The sequence below is a fragment of the Kwoniella shandongensis genome, chromosome 9 (assembly GCF_008629635.2).
Source record: "Kwoniella shandongensis chromosome 9, complete sequence".
In the NCBI taxonomy this organism is placed as follows: Eukaryota; Fungi; Basidiomycota; class Tremellomycetes; order Tremellales; family Cryptococcaceae; genus Kwoniella; species Kwoniella shandongensis.
In genome coordinates this window covers 760,186-777,111 of record NC_089295.1, presented here as the reverse complement: position 1 = coordinate 777,111, position 16,926 = coordinate 760,186, and the positions used below count along the sequence as shown (strand labels likewise).

At 49.1% G+C, this 16,926-nt stretch overlaps 5 protein-coding genes across 5 annotated transcripts; 1 reads left to right on the top strand and 4 right to left on the bottom strand.

The window, feature by feature from the left end:
- Positions 1-96: 96 nt before the first annotated feature.
- CI109_105194 (pre-mRNA-splicing ATP-dependent RNA helicase PRP28) lies at positions 97-2,635 on the bottom strand (the record flags this gene model as incomplete). Its single annotated transcript, XM_032003217.1, has 5 exons — positions 97-120; positions 183-1,288; positions 1,344-1,645; positions 1,704-2,310; positions 2,377-2,635. The coding sequence occupies 5 exons, from the start codon at positions 2,633-2,635 to the stop codon at positions 97-99; spliced, it is 2,298 nt and encodes a 765-aa protein (XP_031862539.1).
- A 347-nt stretch (positions 2,636-2,982) lies between these two features.
- CI109_105193 (ribulose-phosphate 3-epimerase) lies at positions 2,983-4,140 on the top strand (the record flags this gene model as incomplete). The annotated part of the gene is made up of 5 exons (XM_032003216.1): positions 2,983-3,018; positions 3,103-3,172; positions 3,240-3,422; positions 3,593-3,868; positions 4,022-4,140. The coding sequence occupies 5 exons, from the start codon at positions 2,983-2,985 to the stop codon at positions 4,138-4,140; spliced, it is 684 nt and encodes a 227-aa protein (XP_031862538.1).
- Positions 4,141-4,615: 475 nt separating this feature from the next.
- On the bottom strand, positions 4,616-7,953 carry CI109_105192 (uncharacterized protein; the record flags this gene model as incomplete). The annotated part of the gene is made up of 10 exons (XM_032003215.1): positions 4,616-4,649; positions 4,708-4,821; positions 4,887-4,988; positions 5,068-5,230; positions 5,298-5,403; positions 5,460-5,581; positions 5,653-5,819; positions 5,886-6,066; positions 6,133-6,328; positions 6,403-7,953. The coding sequence occupies 10 exons, from the start codon at positions 7,951-7,953 to the stop codon at positions 4,616-4,618; spliced, it is 2,736 nt and encodes a 911-aa protein (XP_031862537.1).
- Positions 7,954-8,914: 961 nt separating this feature from the next.
- On the bottom strand, positions 8,915-15,029 carry CI109_105191 (uncharacterized protein; the record flags this gene model as incomplete). The annotated part of the gene is made up of 27 exons (XM_065967613.1): positions 8,915-9,028; positions 9,121-9,226; positions 9,300-9,386; positions 9,455-9,567; positions 9,632-11,223; positions 11,358-11,443; positions 11,495-12,001; positions 12,046-12,509; positions 12,562-12,578; positions 12,634-12,688; positions 12,739-13,010; positions 13,063-13,085; positions 13,139-13,219; positions 13,272-13,287; positions 13,345-13,355; positions 13,419-13,627; positions 13,678-13,788; positions 13,842-13,910; positions 13,961-14,105; positions 14,159-14,288; positions 14,348-14,362; positions 14,415-14,425; positions 14,483-14,498; positions 14,545-14,673; positions 14,741-14,866; positions 14,925-14,947; positions 14,995-15,029. 27 exons carry the CDS (start codon positions 15,027-15,029, stop codon positions 8,915-8,917), a joined length of 4,563 nt encoding a protein of 1,520 aa, XP_065823685.1.
- A 529-nt stretch (positions 15,030-15,558) lies between these two features.
- Positions 15,559-16,676, bottom strand: CI109_105190 (uncharacterized protein; the record flags this gene model as incomplete). Its single annotated transcript, XM_032003213.2, has 4 exons — positions 15,559-15,831; positions 15,886-16,252; positions 16,330-16,406; positions 16,467-16,676. The coding sequence occupies 4 exons, from the start codon at positions 16,674-16,676 to the stop codon at positions 15,559-15,561; spliced, it is 927 nt and encodes a 308-aa protein (XP_031862535.2).
- Positions 16,677-16,926: the final 250 nt, after the last annotated feature.

Here is a 16,926-nt window from a genome sequence, read left to right as displayed (position 1 = left end):
TACATGTCCACCACTAAAGATGCACCCGATGCACCTGATAACAACCTCCACCGATACGTAATATCCGATATCCATCACTTGTCGCACTCGAAGCTATTATTCATCGTCCTCCCTCTTTCTCTACAAACCACATCACAAAGTCAGCAACTTCCTTCCAACACAGCTCTAGACATCGTACTCACCTTCATTTCTCTTGTGATTCTAGTCCTCGCAGCCTCGTGCTTCGCCAATTCAGGGTTCATCTTACTCATCTTACTCTTCTCCACTTCCAATCTTAGGTCGTACATGACCTCGTCATCGTGGTCGGTCAAGAAGGTAATGGCAATACCAGTCTTCCCGGCACGACCTGTACGACCGATACGATGCACATACTTCTCGATCGTGTCGGACATGGCGAAATTAATCACAACGCTCACATCTGGTACGTCGATACCTCGTCCTGCAAGGTCCGTAGCAACGAGCACAGCAACTTCGCCATCTCGGAGAGCTTGAAGGGAAGCTTCACGTTGTTCTTGCGTTTTACCGGAATGCAATGTTGTACCAGAAAGCCCAGCTTGCTGTACAAACTTGACGACTTGGTCTGCTGCTTTCTTCTGATTGACGAAAACGATCATTGGAGGAGGCAAGCCGATCGTTCGAAGAATCTCGATAAGTCGTGCCTTCTTCTTCTCTTCGGTCTGGTGGAATTCGACTCGTTGTTCGACAGTATCGACGGCTTCACCCGCGTTACCGATGGTGACGACGGCCGGCTTTCGTAGGTACTTCTTCGCCAAACGCTCGACCGCAGGAGGCATAGTAGCGGAGAACAGCGTTGTCACTCTCCATCCTTGCCATTCGTCACTCTTCTGCACTCGGAGGATTTCCGCATCGTCCGGCTTGATGAACGTCGAAGGCATAGCATCGAGGATGAAGTTGAGATCGATTTCAAAACCGAGATCTACCATTCTGTCCGCTTCATCCATCACCACGTAACGACATTGACTCATGACCATCATACTCTTGTCAATCATATCCTTCAATCGACCAGGCGTGGCAATGACAATCTCGGCACCGTTTCGCAAGTTGAATTGTTGTTCCTCTACGGATCGACCACCAACAATGGAGACACACTTGTATCCAAGGGGTTCGGCAAACCTCGCTGCCTCGGCCTCGATCTGTTGAGCCAACTCTCGGGTCGGGGCCATGATAAGAGCGTACGGACCGAGATGTCGGTTGTCGTCGTTGAAAGCAGGGAGATGACCGATGTAATCCAACATAGGAATGACGAACGCGGCGGTTTTACCGGAACCTGAAAACACAAGTGAGCGCGGTTCTCCAAGAAACCAGAGTCGAACACTACTTACCAGTTTTGGCGATACCGATCAAATCTCGGTTTTGCATTCCGATCGGAATAGCCTGTCTCTGAATAGGACTGGGTTCCTTATACCCAATCTCGTCGATGATATCCAATATGTTGGGTGGGATAGTTGATTCTCTCCAACTTCTCAGTGGTACAGGAATATTACCACCTCTAGCAGCGATGCTGAAGTCCTCTCTGAAAATTCTCCAATCTCGATCCTTCATTTCGGTTAGAGATTTTTCAGACCAATGTCGTTCGTCGTTGGTACCCTTTCCAGCTCTTCGTCTTTCAAGTGCGTCGGCGTGGCTAAAAGCGGAATGTTAGCTTTTATCATCGCATCCGTTGATAGCGTCAAGCTACTCACTTATCACCGAAAGCCTCTTGACCTCTTCTCTTTCCACCTTCATCAAAACCAGCTAACCTTCCTCCGAAGGTCGTACCACCCGAACCCTTCCCTTTGACTTCTCCCGCCCAAGACGTTTGCTCCTGAGCAGCTGTATCATCGTCCGCATTCCAATCAAAGATGATCTTCTTATCGTTCGCTTTCCTCAGTCTAGGCTTCTTCCCGTCAATCTTCTGACCCAGATACCTCGCTCGTAAGGCCGTCAACTCGGCATCGGTAGGTAAAGCGGCGTCTCGGGGCGAGTTTGGCGTGGGAGTGGACGAGCCAGCGGTTGCAAGGGGTGTGGAAGGTGTAGAAGCGCCATTGTAGGGAAGGGATGATTGACCGTTATTGCCGTTGTGCATCCCTCTTGGACCGGTGGGCGGCCCGCCGGCAGATCCTCGAGGTCCAGTAGGGACAGCACTCCCATTCTGACCATTCTGGTTCGGGTAGTTCTGTCGAGGTGCATTGCGATCATCATATCCTCCTTGATATCGTTGATTTCGAGGATCGGGTCGACCATATCCATTTCCGTTTCCGTTCCCATTTCCATTCGCGTACCGATCATCTGGTCGACCATAACGATCATCTGCGAGACAACACATCAGAATGACAATTTCAATTTCAAAAGATACAAGAGGGGAACAAATCTCACATCTTCCACCGCCTCCTGCGTCGGCACCATATCTAGCTTGATCAGCTCTTCTCTTCTCCTCCTCGGCAGCACGATCGAATTCATCTCTTTGTTTCCGTTCAGCGTCTCCTCGTTCTTGTTGTTCGCGTACCTCGGCATTTCGTTTTTCCAATGCGAGTTTTTGTCTCTCGGCTTTGGAAAGGAATTTGGGCTTGGAAGCTGCTTCCTTTTCAGCTTTTTGTCTCGCGAGGATATCCTCGACGGATAGTGGGCCTGCCATTGTCCTGTGCTTTTGAATTGTGTCAGACGAACAATGATGGAGCTGGCTGATATATATCAACGAGATGCGAGGTGTATTGTCAATGGAATGAATGATGCTGGGTGGCAAGAGAGACGTGACTGACAGACAGAGCTTGACTGGGAGAAAGTGAAACAAACGGACGAATAGGAATATTCACGAAGCACGTGGCCTGAGACGGACCCCGGCAGCGTTTCCGACAGACAGAATGATGACATCGAGTTCGTTACTGGTGACGATAGACCTAATCTTTCTACATATAAATCATTCTCACACACAATTAATATAACGTATCCACGAAATCACTTACACCTTCCCACGGGTTCAACATGTCCAAAGCTATCATCTCCCCTTCCGTCCTTGCTGTGAGTGTGCCGCCTCCACTCGCTTCGATACTGGTGCCGGTCGAGATATAGGGTCTGACGATTCTTGATTGATTGATTGCGCAGAGTGATTTGTCCAAACTCTCTGATGAGTGTCAACGGATGATCGACAATGGTTGTGACTGGCTTCACATGGGTGAGTGGGTCGTCTACTCCTACAATTCCAGTTGAACTCACGCTGATGATTGTTTTTACGTGCACAGATGTGATGGACGGTCACTTTGTCCCGAACATCACAATGGGCGCTCCTATCCTCTCTTGCGTTAGAGATAACGTCCCTGACATCTTCATGGATGTGCATATGATGGTCTCCGACCCTTTGAAGTGGGTTCCGGAGATTGCACAAGCTGGAGGGAAGTCGTACACTTTCCACTACGAGGCGACCTGTGAGTGCGATAGTCGGTCATGACACCTGTTTCTACTTGCCCAAATTCAATCATCTCTCGCCTCATTCCACCCTTTTTCCTAGTCGATCCGATCGTCTTGCAAGCAGCTCAACAATGTACTGTTGAAACTGAAGCTAATTATACAATCTATGTTTCGCACCGCGTTTTAGCCGACCACGAAGCTGTCATCTCCTCGATCCATTCTCACGGTATGAAAGCCGGTCTTGCCATCTCCCCTGATACCCCTTCATCCGTAATCACCGATTCGCTCGGTAACGCCGTCGATCTCTTACTCGTCATGACCGTCCAACCAGGAAAAGGTGGACAGAAATTCATCGCTGGATGTTTGGAGAAGGTCACAGAATTGAGGAAGAGGTTCCCGAGTAAGAATATTCAGGTTGATGGTGGGGTAGGATCAGGAAATGCTTGTCAATGTGCAGCTGCTGGTAAGTGCAGATGATTATCCTCCCATCTTTCCATCTTTGGATGAGCGATAATGGTCTTCACGACCTTGGAAAGTCGTCCTTCTTCTTGTTATGTTTTGTGATTTTGGAGTTTTGGGTTGCAGGCCGGGCTGACGTTGACTACCTCATTTGCAGGCTCAAACGTCCTCGTCGCTGGAACTGCCGTCTTTGGCTCTCAAGACCCTAAGAAGACTATTCAGGAATTGCGAACAGCCGTAGACGGCGCGATCGCAGATGCCGCCAAGAGTCAATAAGCGTGAGGAATATCGAGGTCATTTGGATGGGTAGTAGTATTAGACAATGTAGCGGGTAGTGGTATGAGGTAGCATGGGCATTGGATGCAACGATATATCGTATCACCTGCTGTTGGCATCTATCATTTCTGCATTTTGGATGTGCAATTGAAAACATTGATATAAAGTCATATTCTGCTACGTAACACATGATACCGATATATGTAAGTCATCCTGAGAATGGCCATGAGAGGAGGAGAAGGGAGAAGAGCAAAAAGTAGAATGTAAAGGGGGGCGAGCAATGCAAGAACGTCTTCGTAAGGCTAAAGCTATATCATTTTTGTCATTGAGAACGTGAAAAGCACATGAATACATGATATCGGATCATCCAGATGCTGAAGACATAATATCGTCAGCTTATGGGTCTTGCGGTGAATATAGGACTACACATACCCTAACGATGGCCATCTGATCTATACATGATCGGTCATCCTCCTCATGCAGGCTCCGGTATCGGCTCAGTCAAATATCTGAGCGTCGCAAGGATCAGCTCTCGTTCAAAAACAGCGACATCACGATTGTGCTCACGGGTGTCTCAACGCATCCTGCACCTTTAATCTCACATCCGGATCGTGTTCCAATAATCTCACACAGAGATCTAGGAACAGATTCTGGTGTTTTGTTGTGGGGGCAATGATATCCCTGTGATCGGTCATACGTGTCAGTTCCATTGCTGTGTCTACAGCTGAAGACTGATTGTCACTCACTTCAAAGTTCGCATCTGCTTGACATACTTCTTGCTTGATTTCGAAGTCTGATTGTTCGGGAAATCGATCTTGTTCCCTCTAAAGAACTCTGGCTTCTTGGCCCTACAAGGACGATGATGTTCGTCAGGAACTTTCCAGCCAGATTGATGTCCGTCGGAGTAGAGACAGGAAGCTAACTCACTTTCCCTTCTCGATCATCCTCGGACTGAATTTACCCATGACAACTTCCATCATGGCAAGATGTTCCAGGTTGTCGTGAGTTTGGAACAACGCGTCTCCTGTATAGAACTCGACCAGGATACATCCTATCGAAAACATGTCGCAGGGGTAGGACCAAGGTAAACCTGTTGGAACACACCGCGATATTAGCAACTACCCCTAAAACTTATACAAAATGCCTTGAGGACTGACCTAGTATGATCTCGGGCGCTCGGTAATGCCGTGTACTGACGACGGAGGAGTGGTACTCTGATTCAAAGGTCGCACTTCCGAAGTCGATCAACCGAATCTCCGTATTCTGTTAGATGTCAGTCATCGATACGGTGAAACGGAACGGAGGAAGCAGAAGCTCACCCGTAATATCGATTTTGATCTCGCATTCTTCGCTCTGGGTCCAACTAGTCTCGCTTCGTTTGAACATAACAGGATGTTCTCAGGTTTCAAGTCCGTATGAACAAGCTTCAAGGTGTGTAGAACTGAGAATGACGGTGTGTTAGCTTGATGATTGTCGATAGGGCTTCGACACCCTATATAGAGCTAAACTTACAAGCTACGCTTTTCAACAAACTCCTGGCAAAGTCTTGTATATGCTTTTCGGGGAAGGGTTGAAAGCTATTTTGCTTGAGGAAGTCGAAGACGCTCATTCCGTAGAGCTCCGATACAAGGCAAGGATGATTACGGAAATCGAAGTATTCGTCTAGGTGGATACATTTGCTGCAACGGAGAAGATTAGCGTCAGCTATCTACGAGCCCAGGCGCAGACTGCACTGAGTTACTCACTTGTCATTTCTCGGATCATGTTTCTTCAGCGTCTCCAACACCCTGATCTCGATCTTGCTCGCATCACGATATTTTTGTACCGCTCTAATGACCTTTATAGCAACCTTTTTTCTCGTCTCGATATGTCTCGCTTCGACGACTTTCCCAAAGGTACCTTGACCTAATAATCGTACAATCTTGTCTGTGAAACACAACCATTATCAGCTTTTGTTGTGTTGCGAGGCACTCGTGTCGACGAGCAACTTACATCTTCCTCCTATCACGTCATCTGGTTTCACAATGTAATGACCCTCTGCATCGTCCCATGCGGGTTGAGCGGAATTCTGACTGGCAGCGACTGGTGGAGCGGCTGCTTTTGTAGAAGCGTATTGTGCCGCTTTCGGTTGTACGACCTGTTGTGATTGATAGCCTGCCGCTGCTTGCACTGACGCCGATGTAGCGGTCTAGGAAAAGAGACATTCACATTAGGTTCATTCGACTTGATCACCTTGGGTAATTATGCTGAGGGGTCACTTACACTTGCCAGCTTCCCTTTTGTTTTCTTCGCGCTCCCTGGTTCTGAAGCCTCGTCGACCTTGCGTTTCTTTGTTGAGTTGCTGAGACTGTTACTCCCCGCATGTCCATTCGACAAGCTCACACTTTGACTATACAACGCCTGTTGTTCCGCGGCCACTTGCGCTCTCGTCCTCTTTCTCGGCGGTTGTTGCTGCTGTTGTTGGTTGATCATTGGACTTGCCGAATCGTCGATCACGATGACCTCCTTTCTCTGTCCCACCGAGTCGTAGGTATGTTCCATCGTCCATCCTTTTCCATTCCCGTTCGGTACAGCTTTACGCGATCTCGAACCTGATCCTACACCGGTGGTGGACGAGACGGTACGCGGCGTCGACGAGGTCGCTGCACCAGAAGAGGCGGGTGCACCCTCAGCTGCCGCTGCGGCTTTCTTTCTTGGAGGCATTTCTGGTGGTGTCGCAGAGTATTTGAATCGAAGTGGTGGAGGTATGTGTAACGGTGATCCACCGTTGTTATGTGGGTTATGTATGAACGGAGGAGCAGATGTATAGATGGTAGGAAGTGAGATGTAAGGTGATTGAGAAGAGGAAGCTGAACCTCCGGGATTTATATCCAGCGGTGTTGTGTAATATCGTTCGGTCGGTAACGTGTGGACAGGAGGAGGATTAGGTGATCTGGAATTCGAATGTGAGAGAGAATGAGTGTACGAGTGATTGTGATGATCGAGTAGAGGGAGAGATGGTGGCCAGAGGTAGTGATGTTGTCCACCGCCAGGATACAATGAAGCTGTCAATGGTGGATGCGGAGATCGAAGTACCCTTTCACTACCACCGCTGTCATTACCACCGATACTCGAGCTACTAGATGCTGAATGAAGTCCCGGGAAGTGGGATCCGTATGGTGAATGCGAATATGACAACGATGAAGGACTAGGTTGTTGTGCGAATGAGTTCGATTGATGAGGTTGTCGTGACGAAGAAGAGGACGAAGACGCTGCTGCACCTGCGCCGAAACCGGCCGATAAAGGTGCTGTCGCTGTCGAGTGTGGTGGTAATTGCGATCCTTCGTAAGGTGAAGATCCAGTCGTATTCCCGATAATGTTCGAAGAGTTGCGTCTATATGGATGATGAGGAGGGATTACAATAGCTGGTATTCGACCTCTACTTTCAAGTCGATACGACGGTTCTCCTCTCGAGTTGATGAATGATTGTCGAGGTAATGTGGACGTAGAGGGCCCTAAAGAAGGTGTCGTTGCTGCTGTCGTCGTGGTGGTAGTGTATTGACCTTCCTTTTGTGGGGAAGTCGAATTCGAATGCGAGTAGTACGATTGATGGTTGTGATGTTGATTATGGGAATAGGTAGTAGTATTGGAGCTTTCACCGTAAACAGGTGGTGATAACAAATGGTGGTGTTGGTGGTGTTGGTGGTGGTGAATGGGAGGATGATCGGTGGATTGAACGTGTTTCTGGTTTTGTTGCGATGTCGCGTTTTCGTATGCAATGACAGGATGATGGTATATGGGAGAAGACGTATGTGGTTGATGATGTCTGCTCATGAGACCTGGTAGAGAGGGTTGTGGATGTGAAGGGATGGGAGGGAGAAGAGGGAGGAGGTAGATTTGGGACGTTATGGTGAGGTAGAGCTACGCGGATGGGCGGAGGGGCGAGGGAGGGGGGAGATGGGAAGTAAGGGAGAAACTACGGTGTGATTAAAACGACCGGCGTACAGTGTCAGTGATCGGATGATATAACCCGATATATTCTTGTTCTTTCTGATAATAACCTGTACTTTCAAATATATAAAGAGGAAGCGCAACGTGATCTGGTATAGATACATGAAATGAAAGAACAGCATGCAACGGTATATGGCCAAAACGCAAACCCTTTGACTCAAACCTATTTGACAAAGCAGATCACAAAACACCGGTTGACCACGGGGTAGGTTAGGTCAACTCCCCTATTGCTGACTCCGCATGCCTGCTCACGCCAGACATAACAGTCGACATGGCCACACTTCAGTATGCATTGCATTGCTCAGGTGTGTCAAGTCGCGCAGAGACGTTTATCCTTGTTACATATCTTCCTTGATATCTCCTTAAACATCAGGGTGAGTTCCAAAGTGGGTACTGGTTCACCCTGCCTTCTACTGATCAAGACGGGGTAACCAAGTTCACTATATCTATCCTTTGACCAAGCTTCCCCTTTGCGACCTACTCCTTCTCCAGGTTGTGGTAGCTACAATACGACCCTATCGTTTTGCATGATATCCCTAAGTCACTCAATTCGCCTTTTGTTCTTCTTTTGTGGCGGTGGTGTGGGCGTTTCATATTGGCACCTTTGGGCAGCGACACTGTTGGGCCGCAATGTAGGGCGTTGCGAAATCGTGTGCACGTTATCGTCGTTATCATCGTCTAAATACCGTCTAGTATTATATATCTATGCACAAGAGAGGTCTTTTGTAACTATCTGGGATATCGCGATGCAAGGTATTATGTGCCGGATGCTGACTTCCACTAATCACGGCTCACAGCTCGTACTGATCACCGACATCCAGTCCTTCAGATTCTTATCGCTCGATGCTTGTAAGATGAACGAATTTGTCGGGGTGAATATGGTGAACGCCCAGCGTCTCTGTCAAAGGTAACAGGTCAGCATCACCATCATTGACATCGGCAGTGACGAGCAGGAACATAGCATAGGGAATGGGTAGTCAAAGTACTTACGTTCAACAACATCTCCACATCCGGACTCGCAGCCACATGCGCCTTTGTCAGATTGATCACCTGAATCTCCCTCTCACTCCCGTTCTCGTGGACATGCAGATACGGTCTACCGTCGGCTCGTCAGCCCTCATATAAGGAATGCACACAGTGCAAACAATGCAGTGGGTGCAGCAACTCACCGCCGTAATGCAAAGAACAGCTTCTCCCACTCATCTGCCTGAGAATCCCGCAGTAGCATCAAATGGCCGCTCTTGATGACAGTATCACTGCCAGCATTCTTGCCGTCAGCTCACCGTCCGTTTGATGCGTAAGCGGCACAAGTTGTCAGACTCACACTCTTTGCACCAGTTTGACAGTTGGGACGAGCTTGGGTTCCAGGTCGGGTAGCAGTTTTCTTAACTTCTTGGACACCGTCTCTTCCTCCGCAGACTGCTTCGTTATATCGATCTGGAGGTCCAGTCAGTATATTTCGCAAGCAAGCCTATGCCACAAATGCTTGAAGTGGACTCACGCTAAATCGATAGTCCATTTCCTTCTCCCATAACTCCAGACATTCCCTTAACAGTCTATCCTTCCTTTCGTCCCCCATCTCCTCAACCTTCATGTCCACTTCTCCCAGTAACTCCAGCACGGCTTTCGTCGCTTGCACGTCCGCCAACCCTCTGGCCGTCTTCCTGGACCTTTCGAAATCTTCGATCAAACTCAAACTCCTTGGCTTCCAATCTCCTAGCCCTTCTTCCCCTCGAACATGCTTCTTCGCCGTGTCTAATCGCCACAGATCCTGTGCCGATCTCGCCAACGGCGGTGTGAGGTGCAATGAGAATATTGATGTCGCGCTTTGGTAGACCTTGCTTGAACTCCAAAAGGTCAGAATTGACGATCGCTTAGCGTCCCGACCCAAGATCTTGATTGGTAGATCGAGATGGAAGATAGCTGGCTCGTCTAACGTTTCCACCTCGAGTAACCATGTGAGCTTGATGAGCAGATGTTGGTCCGTGGGTGTGCGTCGATCGAGCTGCCGACATGCGTGGGCAGCCGTATCCCACACTCCAGACGCGTGTAGTATTGAAGTTCCGTCAGACAGGTAATCGACCTCTTGGCTGGTCAATTTGGTCTCATGATCCGCTTTGCTGACGCTGGTGGCTTGCCCTTTCTCGACGATCCGTATATCACTCGAGCTCACATGGTAGATACGCTTCCATGGTAAAGCCTTACCGGAAGAATGGGTGAGAGTGATCGAAAGTCGTCGTTGAACCCCTTGATGCAGCTGGAAGATCTCGTCGTACACTTCAGCCGGTATGTACTCTCCATTGGATGCGAGCTCCTTGATTTCAACGTTTGCTAAGATGTCGTGGTGTTCTGGACCCACAAAGTCTGTCTCGCATCGGCGCATAGCCGGCTTCGCCTCGCCCGGTCGTAATGGTGTGCCAGGACTAGAACTTGGTGGTGAGGCTTCTCGGTTGCTATCCCACCTCTCTAGCCGGTCAAGATATTCAGGCTTCACTTTCGCGAAGAATTCGACAGTGGCGTAGCTGTTTCGGAGATAGCTAACAACCTCGGAAGTAACGACGACTGAGACTGGGCGGCGAATGGTAAGATGGGCCACCGAGTTTTTGCTAAGATCGATTGGTTGAGAGGCGAAGGTGTCTTCCGAGGTGATACTAGGTCCAACGAGAGAAGACAGTCTAATCTGAGCATGCACGGAGGCATAGTCAACCGACGTGATACCCTTTACTGAGTCGACAGTAACGGTGAATGCAAGTCTATTGCCTAACCGTACACTCCGCTTCGCAGGTTGCCAGTCTGAGTCCGGCGTGTCGGCACCAGACGTGATACACTTGAAATCGACTCGACATGAGCAAATCGCCTCCATCGTGTACTGAGATATGATGGGTACAGTGACTGAATACGACACCTCTCTGCTGAGAAGTCTGAGAGGAGCTTTTGCCGCTCCGATGAAAGAGTACGACGGCGGAGGGATATCGGTGAATGGTTCGTCGACTCGGAAATGAAGGGAGTAGTTTGGTTTCTCTCTCAATGCAAGAACATTGCGCATTCGAGCGTATTGCTGGTCGAAACGAGTCAGGTCCCAGGTGTATACAGCTATTCATCAGCCAAGTCACCAATGGTTGCAAACTTACCCCCTGCCTCCCGGTCAATGACTTTGCTTAATACCACCGGTCCCGAAACACTTGATAGCACAGAGTTCGAGATGTCCTCAAATTCTACAACCCCACTTCTGTCATCCAAAGAGGATACAGGCACGGCTAACGATCCGTCGGCTACCAGAAAGTTGTACGACACTGCCTTCCCCATCGCACGTCTGCAGCGACCATCAGCCAACTGATTGCGGCCGCTAAACAGAACCACCCACGCGATGACATTTGCTTCTCTGACCTTCACCGCTCCTGTTAACAATTGTTCGGCAATTGTGAATGAACGTAGTCTTTTCCACTTCTCAATCGCTCCTTGTACGAGACGCAGATCCCGGGCTGACCAGTCGGCCGGCTCGACGGAGGACTGTTCCAAAGCTCTGGCCACAGCAGCTTGTGACCGCATTCGTTTGACCTCCTGCGCCATCGTTCGCAGTTGTCTGGTCAGATGCTCCTGCTGCAAAGCAGAATCCGCGACCTTCTGTTCATAACCATTCGAGTCGACAGATATCTCAGTTCCGCCTCCCAAGGTGACATCGCTGACAGAACGGTCGGCGTCATGCCCTGCAGGTGTCGCGAGGCTATCGGTCGTTGTCATTGTACCGTGAGGGCCTGTCCATGGATTACTGTTTGGATCCAATTGTTCCTCGCTTTGAGACACTGCTATGAGTCGCGATTCAAGGTCCGCCGCCATATCGGCACGACTATCGGGTCGCTTTCGTTGAGTTCTGACTTTCACCTACCAGAGTCAGCAAGGCATGCGTTTACATACGGACTCACTATGTCGTCGAACAGCTTATCCAAATCTTGATCACCCAGCTTCTCGATATCGGCGACCTCTCTCCTTGCTGCAGTCCAATCCATGAGTTCTGCATCGGCTCTGCTCGCAGGCGAGTCTGGCCGAAATCCTGGTGAGCCAGTGATGCTAGACAGTCCATCCATACTTGCCGATTGCTTGAGCTTCTGTCGTTCTGCACGAACCGATGCTGGATCGTTGAAACGGAAAACGTGGAAGTCACCCAAGATGACCCGAAAGCCGTTGAGGAGCTTCACAGGTTTCGCGGGCGGTACTCGCTTCCCATTCACGAAGGTTCTAGCCTCGGGCATCGCTTCGAGCGTCACAATTCCTGCCTCATTGGTGAAGATACAATGTTCGGGCAGTATATGTTCACCGGACAGCTTGATGTGCGCTTTGTCGTCGTCTACGCTGCCAGCTGTTGTGGTACCCGGTTTGATCTGGTATATCAAGCACTACCAGAATCAGCTCTATCATCGACAGGAGACATACCTCTGACATCAATGGGTCTACGTGCCGATAGTCAGCTTGGGCATACGAAGAGCTCTGGTTCTGGATGCCTACCTTCGTTGAGGTTTACCAACGATGGATGCTTCTGTGGTGCATGAACTCCCACCAGCTGTGCGTCGTCAGCGTAGACACCTTGGGATACCTCGTAATTCAACTTACGTCCTTGTCGATACTGATACCCAGCTCTTCCAACGCCTTTTCTCGCTCCACGTGTATCGCTTGTGTCTGCATCATCTTCTCCTCCCATGTCAGATTGAGACTCTCCATGAGCTTCTCTGACGCTTGTAATTGATCTTGCAGTTCGAGCTTCGTGACCTTTTTAATCTCGCCTTCTTTCGTCCGGTACGTAACAATCTGCTTCTCAGGTGGTATTTGAGGATCATATGTGGCCTCATCTACGCCGCCTCCGGTAGCCACCCGGCTTCGCAGCACTACATTACCGTCAGTATCGTGTTCCAGACTAGTAAGCAATTCAGTACGTACTCTCGAGTTCCTCCTTGAGTTCACTATCCTGCTGTCAGCTTCTGCACCCGACTAATCGCAAATCTGAGAGACTGACCGGATGAGCTTCGCATTTGGATCTTCGTTCACGACTGCGTGTGTCTTGATCTTCTTCGCTGCATCCGCATATCGCAATGTACTATGATGTTGGTCAATTCAAGCGCTCTTGAGTGACGCGCTGGTAGGCTCACCTCAGAGTTTCCTCATCTACCATTGATCTGTATGTCAGCCCTCAGAAAACGATACCGAGTCCGATCTACTTACAATCTGCTGGTCTGGGTGACGGTCGAGCGTTAGCATACCCCTGCACTTGCTAGATTGTATGTGTCTCTGCTCACGATATAGCGGCGATCATTGCAGTCTTCGAGTTACCGCCCAGACTCTCCTTCAATAACCATGTCAAGACAGAATCCCGATACGGCACGAAGTCGTCCTTCCTCTTCTTTCCTTTCCCATGATCTGTACTAGCTTGAGCTAGCGCGGCAATGACCTTGCCTAGGGTCGTAAGGGATTTGTTGATGTTTGCACCTTCTTTCAGACGAGTGCCCTGTGAACTCCGTTAGTACTGCTGCAGCGAAAGGTATCCATACCACTCACTGTAGCTCCGGTAGATGCTTGCCGTTCACTTCCAGCCAGATCAACCAGTGAGATTTTGGACACCTTCTCTCCGGTCATGCTTGTTTGTGAGTCCAGCTTCTTCTGCGTGAGCTACATTTGGGTGTTAGCGTGTTGCCTTGTCGTCGTCTGAAAGATTGACGCACTATTACGGTAAAGACAGCGTGCGACCTGGATGATGTCTCGTTCATATTAGTAGAAGCTACCGTTCGGGCCTGTGGCTGTCCGTCAGCATGAAAGGCACACAACTGAAGCTCCCACTCACCTTGTTGCCTTCATCCATCAATGTCATCATCTGCGCGTAGTTCTCCACTACCAAGCGACTAAGATCCTCAACATATGGTCCTAAAGACGGATGTTCTCGAACTCGCAAATTCCCCTTATTCTTCGGATTCAGCAGATCTCGAACTCTTTGTGATTAGGTCAGTGTCCGGTGTGCTGGGAGTACTACGCTTGCACTCACTTCTCGTTGTATATCTCGATGTAAGACACCTCTACAGTATACGATAGGTTGGGGTCTTTCGACATTCTTTCCTCTACCCGACGGAATAGCTCAGATGTGGTAAGTGGTATTATGCCTTTATCGGCGCCATCTATGATCGAGCTGTTTAGTTTGTCACTCATATCTCGCGTTAGATACAGAACAGCTCACATCCCATCATTGAGTCTGCGTCACATTGTCAGCTGCCACAACGTCGAAGAGCGACACCTTCACTTACAACTCTTTCCACTGGTCATGTCCGCAATCAGTCAGCTATATATTGACGACAGAGTTATTATAGCTCACCTTCCCGTTTGTCCATCTGCCAATCTATCAGCATTGTTCAGACTCCAAAGCTCAACACTTACAAGCAAAGATACACGTATTGAAGCCCTCGAAACTATGATCTAAGAGATCGACTCCCAGATCTTCGTACAGTGTCTGTTGCGAAGCGTAATTTGGTTCATCACGAGCTCCAGCAGACCAATATGATTTGTCTTCATACCATACTAGCATTAGCTTTGCCACGACGGACAGCTTGCTGGACGAATGAAGGGGACGTACCAAATGAGAAAGTCATAGGTTTCTTTTCGGTGGCACGATTCGAGGTGGAGCTTAATAGTTCTGGAGGGTCCAATATCGTTTGAGTCCCTTCCATCCGTATCAAGCCTTTGGCTCCCCTCGCCAACTCTGTCGTGGTTATCAGATTATAAGTCCGTGAGCGGCCATGGAAGCCGGCAAGGCTCACCTCGAGAGTTGAGCGGACGACATCTGCAAGGGATCAGCTTGGAAGTGTAAGTAGGGGTCGACTTGCTCACCGTACTACGACCTTGATATTCCCTCCGCCTGACATTTTGACATAACACTCAACGGAAGGAGGGTCCGTGAGCCGACGACTACGCTATGATGTAAAGCCGTGACTTCGCTGTTGGTAATAGCGACGCACTCGCAAGCAATCACAGCTGCCGGTATACTGTCATTGGCATTTGCCGGTGCTCTTGGTGCCGTGTGAGATTGATGGAATGTTACAATGAGATCCAAGCTCAGTAGCAACAACAGCATCCATCATTATCTCGTCAACAGCAGACAGCATGGACCGCGCTCCTCAGAAGTGGAGGTCAATGTAAGTTACATCTGGCAATTTGCTTCCGTCGGAGAGTGGCACGGGTAGGGGTGCCAATCCGTTCAATGTCATTCATTCATTGAAGCACTTGCATATCAAATGCGTAGCAGTGCAGACAAAGAGGGCAGCAAAATAGTACAGACAAGTCATGATAAGATACTGAGGCAGAAGGAAACTTCGTTCTTTCGTTATACAATTTGTGTCATGTACGGAGTGACCGATATAAGTCTGGCGATTAAATTACTCATTTACCTTGAAATCAAGTATCATCAGCTGCGGCATATAACCCCTCGGGTAACCAACTCTCACCGAGTCTTCTCGAAAACTCCTTCGCCACGGCGTCCCACTCTGCTTTACTGCCATTGGTCTTGGTAAGGAGTTTACAAGATTCCTTGAGAGCGTTTCGGTATTTGGTTGGGATAGCTGCACGTTCCCACTTCGCCATACCGTTGATATCAAACCTGCTTGAACCAAGTACGAATTTGGTATCTGGTCCATAATCGTCAAGACTAAGCCCCGCTTTCTTCATGTCCTGCTGACATCTTCAGTACTCGTGTCTGCGGTAGGAGAGGATTGTGCAACTTACTGCTTTAGTTGGACGAATCTCGAGATAAGCGGCTCGGATGGCTGCAGCGCAAAGTTGGACGTTTTCCATCTCGGTTCCAAGGCAAAATATTACCGACTTGTCAATCTCTATGGAATTGGTAGCAAGCCACTGCTGGAGGAAATATCCAAGTCGGTCGATCGCCTGATCGAAGCCATACACTTTCAAGAAGTTGATGACGGGGAAGTATAGTTCCAAATACGCGCAAAGATCGGGCTGGATGAGATCTCTTCCGTAGATGAGGTCCAAGGCGAGTGCGAACGCTCGACTCGATCCAATGGCATTGTAATTGATGCCAAAGCGGCGATGTGGAGCTCGATACTTGTCGAATAGGTCTTTCATCGTCGAACTAGGTCACAATCACGTTAGCAGTCTGACACATCCATCAACGTCCGTGTATGGTGATGGTTGCGGTCAGCAACTTACCTGGCGGTTGAGATAATTTGCTCCTTGACTTGGAACTCGCACGCATCGACGACAAGAGTATAATCGCCATCCCCCTTCTAATAGAGGATATTCGGAACAGCTTGATACCCTGTAGTCGATGGTCTGACTGAATCGACCGCCTTTTGGCACCCGCCGATGGGTGTCGGCTCATTTTGGACGAAAGTCGAGGCGACAGTACTGATGCTGGTGTCGGAAGTGATGGATGAAGCGCGGGTCAAGTTTGTCTTCTCGGACGGTGCTTGACTTGATCTGCTGCATGACCCGAAACCATCCTTTTCTTTCATGGACGACCTGTCCTTGATTTTGCGAGAGTGACTGTTACCCATGACGAAGGACTATGAGATCGATCAATCTGCTGCACAGTAAGGTCTTCCGCTGTGTGAAGAAAGGAAAGGGTGATGCAGTTCTGAGAGAGAGCAGAAGTGACTACGATATTATATCAATTCCACGATCCGTTCACATTTTTCAAAGCCGGTGACGTTTATGTGTGGGAAAAACCAATCAAGAAGAGTATACGATGTACACGTTAAGTAGAGTTCCGAGATCCCCTGAAATCCGACCTTGGAGCAGATCAAC